Source organism: Elephantulus edwardii, unplaced genomic scaffold (assembly GCF_000299155.1).
Source record: "Elephantulus edwardii isolate Elephantulus edwardi_28Jun2011 unplaced genomic scaffold, EleEdw1.0 scaffold00151, whole genome shotgun sequence".
Lineage (NCBI taxonomy): Eukaryota > Metazoa > Chordata > Mammalia > Macroscelidea > Macroscelididae > Elephantulus > Elephantulus edwardii.
In genome coordinates, this window is record NW_006399901.1 from 7,695,649 (window position 1) to 7,700,897 (window position 5,249).

General features: G+C 49.9%; 1 protein-coding gene across 1 annotated transcript in view; it reads right to left on the reverse strand.

Moving 5' to 3' along the window:
- LOC102847768 overlaps positions 1–5,249 on the reverse strand; it is a 32,594-nt gene that overhangs the window by 21,902 nt on the left and 5,443 nt on the right. Inside the window, exons 2-3 of the mRNA XM_006894910.1 lie at positions 3,245–3,303; positions 2,736–2,932 (exon numbers count right to left, since the gene is read on the reverse strand). Of these exons, the coding sequence (XP_006894972.1) occupies positions 2,736–2,932; positions 3,245–3,303 (256 nt within the window). The remainder of the gene's footprint in view (positions 1–2,735; positions 2,933–3,244; positions 3,304–5,249) is intronic.

Here is a 5,249-nt window from a genome sequence, read left to right on the forward strand (position 1 = left end):
AGCAGCCTGAACTTCTTCTTTCATCACCATAGGCTCTTGCTCATATGTTGTTTCATGAAATTCTTCTGTGTCTTCCAATTCTTTTCGATAAAATGTACATTAAGATCACAATTAAAATAAATATTTAAAAAGACAAATCATAAAAAAGACCAGGAAGGTGAAACTCCTAAAATCCTCTAAATCTCATCCCTAGGAGTCAAGTTTCAGCCAAACAGTAGACAACAGACAGGCCTGTACAGCGAATCCACCACTCCTTTGTCAGTTTGCTGTCCTGTGGTAGTTTGTGTTGCTGCAGTGCTAGAAGCTGTGTTATAAGTATTTCAAATACCAGACGGGTCACCTATGGTGGACACATTTCAGTGGAACTACCAGACTAAGAAAGACTAAGAAGCAGGACTGGAATAAGTCCTCAAAGACCCTACAACTAGCAACAGACCACTGTGCAATATGGTGACAGAAAATGCCCCCTCAGGTTGGATGGCAGTTAACAATAGGCTTGACCAATGGCAGACTGTCAGGAAGGCACAAAATAGGGCAAGGGTTCAATCTACTTTCATTGGGTTGCTACAAGTCAGAACTGACTCAACAGCACCTTACACAAGTATTGTAGAAGACAATTATTGGGGTTTTTTTTTTACTTTTTTTTTTAATTAATTTCAATGAAAATTTACAGAGACTTTAGATTTCCATTCATTCATTGTTGCACTTTTCTCCCCTCCCAACCTTCCCCTCTAGTACACTACCCTCTTGGAAAAGTAAAAGAAAAATTATTTCATTGTTTTACAATTCCTCCCCCCCAGGTCCACTCCACTATACAGCCTTTGCTCTGGACTCCTGTCATGACAAAAATCCCTAATAATTTTCCCTCTTAACAGTTTTCTCCCTCATCTGTTTCAATGCAGTATACATTATTGAACCCATCCTTCTCAGTTTCCTCCCAACCCCGAGGCCAGTCCTGTTTTACAACAGTGGCACCAGCAGTATTTGTCTTTTTGTGACTGAGAAACTTCACTCAACATAATGTCCTCCAGGGTCACTCATTTAAAACAATATTGCATGAGTTCCTTGTTTTTCAATGTAGCATAGTATCCCATTGTATGAATATACCACAGCTTCTCTATCCATTCGTTTGTTGATGGGCATTTAGGTTGTTTCCAACTCCTTGTTATTGTGAACAAAGCCGCAATAAACATGGGTGTGCATATATCTGCTTGGATGTCAGTTATGGTATATTATTCTTTAGGGTATATTTCCAGTAGTGGAATTGCTGGGTCAAATGGTATCTCTATTTGCCATTTGACCGCCTTCCACAGTGGTTACACCATTTTACACTTTCACCAACAGTGAATAAGGGTTCCAGTTTCTCCACAACCTCGCCAGCATTTGTTGCTTGCTGTTCTGTTAAATTTTGCTATTCTGACTGGGGTGAGATGATATCTCATAGTTGTTTTAATCTGCATCTCTCTTAGAGCTGGGGATTTTGAACATTTCTTCATGTGCTTGTTAGCCATCTGAATGTCTTCTTCGGTGAAGTGAGAAGCCAATTATTGTAAAAACAGAAGGATAACTAGTAAGATGTGTTTAAAAGTCCAGAGGGGGAACGGGAAGGGGCGAGGTGATGGGGAGGACAGGGATCACAGCGTCACAGAATTTGGTGCACGGAGGGACAGGATGACAATTAGAAAAGATCCAGTGGGGACTTGAAATGATGGGGTGATAGTGGACATAGATCAATAGTGATTGGTTTTTTAAAATGCAATGTATGGGAATGATCATATGAAACAGAGTTTGAATGAAGGATTGTATGAAACACAAAGCATTATGAAAGAAAGACAAGGTATATGAATTTTGTATGCAATAGCACATTGAACAACAATCATGTTAACACAACCAAGGAGGATCATGCTACTCAGAACAATCAGACAGACCAGATCAAAAGGGCAGCATTTGCCCCAAACCAGAGTTCCGATGGCAGGAATGGACAGGAAGCAGGACAAATGGAAATGGGGAACCCGGGCAAGAAATGAGAATACTGTTGTTACATTGTGGGGATTGCAATTTATGTCACCAAACAAGATGTGCATTAATTACTGAATGGGGGAAAAAGTCCAAAAACAATAAATGAAATGTTCAAAAAGGAAACGATGCTGTGACAAGTAGGTCTCTACCTGCAGAAATATGAAATTAGACAAACATCACATACTATAAAGGAAAATTATCCCAAACTGGATTTTAAAACCTCTCTCAAACACACTGCCTCCCGGTCAACTCCAACGCACAGCAACTCTATAGGATTGAGCAAGAACATCCCCATAAAGTTTTCCAGGCTGTAAACTTTATGAAAGCTAACTGCCTATGGGATGATGCTGGTGGGTTCGAACTGATGACTCTGCGGTTCAGAGACTGCCTTGCCATCAACGCCACCGGGTGTTCAAGCCAGTTCTTCATATACAAAATCGGAGGAACTGCAACGCCACACAACACATTTCAGAAGAAAAACAGGACCAGGTGTATCTGACCGGGCATCAGGGAGAAGTAAGGTGAGCACCCCTCCCAGGGAAGCCTCGGAGTGGAACCCAGAAACAGAGTGGACTCGATGGCAGAGGGTCTCGCAGCATCCACGCTCGGCAGGCTGGATGCTCTGGGTCCGTCCAGAGTGAGTCTGGTCCAATGGCAGGCGGCAAAATCTCAGACCTGCGCCCCACCTGGGCGCGCACCCAATTGGGTACACTCACCTGGGCACCACCACGCGCGGGCATCAGGTGGCTCGGGCGGGTGGCAATCCAAGGGGGGAGCCCACTCCTGAACGGTCCCCTAAACACACACCGGTAGACGTCCTGCCACGACCTCAAGCCCGGAAGTGCCGCCTTGTCGAGGATGAGGCCTGCGCCTGCGCAGTCTGGAGGGAGGGCGTGGGCGGCCCGCTGACTCCCTGAGGGGCGGGCCAGTGGGCGGGACTGCGCTGAGGCGGGGCTTGTGAGTCGGCCGGGCTCGCAGTATGAGACCGAGGGGAAGGAGCAATGGGCGGGGCAAGACCCTACCTGCCCCGCCTCCAGCTGTATCCATGCATCTTTACTGCTGCAGAGCAGCAAAGAAAGTGGTCCAATATGAACTTTGACCTGGGTTTTCAGGGGTCCCAGTTTAAGAATGTCATGGTTTTGGGGCTTGCGTATTTTCCAGAGGAATCAGTGAAGAAGCTTTTGGGTGTAGAGGGTAGGTGGGGGGCAGAGTGGACCTGGGATACTCTGTCGAGGATGTTGGCCACCTCGAACCCTCTTCTCGTACCTGTGTTCACAGGCCAGTCTAAGAAAGGGTACAGCAGGGGCGTCCACCCCATATGCCAGACAAGACTGCTGGGAGATCCAGGCCAAGTTCCAAGGGTGACCAATGGGTAGTGCCGTTTGTGCTGACCCCACATCTGAGGAGAGGATGACACAGAGGCAGTACTGTTGAACCATGCACCTTGTTTGGTAGGCCCACCCAGAGGAGCAGTCAGGGAAGGCTACAACTCTCCACCTCTGATACCCCCTCCAGGGTCTCCCTACTTTGGCTGACGCCCTACGGGCAGAGCCCTCCCAATGCAAGTGACCCCAATGAGGAGTGGGGCAGTGCCAGGCCTAGAGGAGGAAGAAATTATGCATGGAGGTTCAGATAGACACAAGATTGCTTGTAGGGGAGTCAGTAACCCCACCGTCTCCCTTCTGCTGGGTTAAGAACAGTCTCCCTGCCCTCTCCCCCACCTCCCCTGTATTCTAGGGCTTGTCTTTGACTTCTGTGACCCTGAGGTGGAGGATACCTGCAGGGCAGGCTGGACCAGGAGCTTGGGCGAACATTCCCTGGTCGTGTTGGGTGAGAAGTGTGGAGGACAGATAGGCCTGTGTTGTATGACTTGGGGCCTGCTCTTACCCCAAGGCCAGCAGAGCAGGCCCCAGTTCCAGCTAGCTTACCCTTGCCCAGGCCAGTCCAGCATCCCACCCCAGGGGCCCAGTCAGGACTTCCAGGGGAGGCCGGGCAGAGCCAGCTGGAAGCCATCCAGCTGTTTGTGGCATTGTATGGCCATAAACTCTCCATTTCTGAGGCCCCCTGAGGTGACCTCCTGATCTCTTTCCCCCTCCAATACCACCCACGCCCAGCCCCCACTCTGTCTATCACAGGGAAACTGAGGCTACTGTTCAGCAAGCCCAGCCTGGTGAGGGCAGGGGGAGGGGACATGCTTTTTCTTTCTGATTTCTCAAGTGCGGCATGTCCCTTGTGGAGATCTGGATTCTCTTCCTGGAGAGCCAGAGGCACCACCAGGAGAAGAGGCTGGGTGGAGGGCAGTTTGGCTGGCCTGAGGTGGGGGCCCCTCTCCAGATGTTCCAGCCTGAGCTGTGGGGGCTTTCACAACATCTGGACCCCGCCCCCACTTCCTGACTGAGGTCTGGGCCCCCAGCCACAGACTGGAAGCTGTGGGCTGACTGTTCCCACTGTGGCCTAGAGGGCGGGCTGGCAGGGGGTGAGGGGAGGTGGTGTGGGCCAGGGGCGAGCCCTCTGCTGTCCCCTGGGTCTGGTGGGGAGAGGCCTGGAGGAGGAGGCAAGGAAGTTAGTGGAGGGAGGGAGACAGGATTTTCAGCATTTGGGAATCTGCATGTTAGCACTGGACTCAGCCTGAGTTTCCAGGTATCTTGAGTGACCAGACCATTGTGGTACCCCATCTGATGAGACTTGACGGGCACAGGACAGTCAGGGGCTTCTTAAGGAGAGAGAGAGAGCTGCTGGAGTTGTCTTCTATCATGCCAAAACTGCCACGATCCAGGCCCAGGTGCTTATGGGACCCTCCTGCCACACCCTGAGCCAGTGGGGGGGCAGATGTCTCAGAAATAGCCAGTGACTTCAGACCTTGGGCTGGGCTGGCTTGGCCCACCTCCGCCTCCTCCCCAAATAGCCAGGGTTGGTTCTGGTAGACCCTGAAACTCAGCCCCTGGCAAAGGCTGATGCCTGGGGTGATGTGTGTGGCCTGGGAGCTAAGTTTATTATTCCAGGGTATCCTTGAATCCTCCTCAGTTTCAGCAAGCAGGGTTGTGTCATCCGCATAACGCAGATTGTTAATAGATCTTCCGCCAATCCTGATGCCACAATTCTCCTCATAGAGCCCAGCCTCTCAGATAATCTGCTCTGCATATGTGTTGAAAAGGTATGGAGACAGGATGCACCCCTGGCGTACACCCTTCCCAATTTTGAACCATGCAGTGTTACCCTGCTCTGTTCTG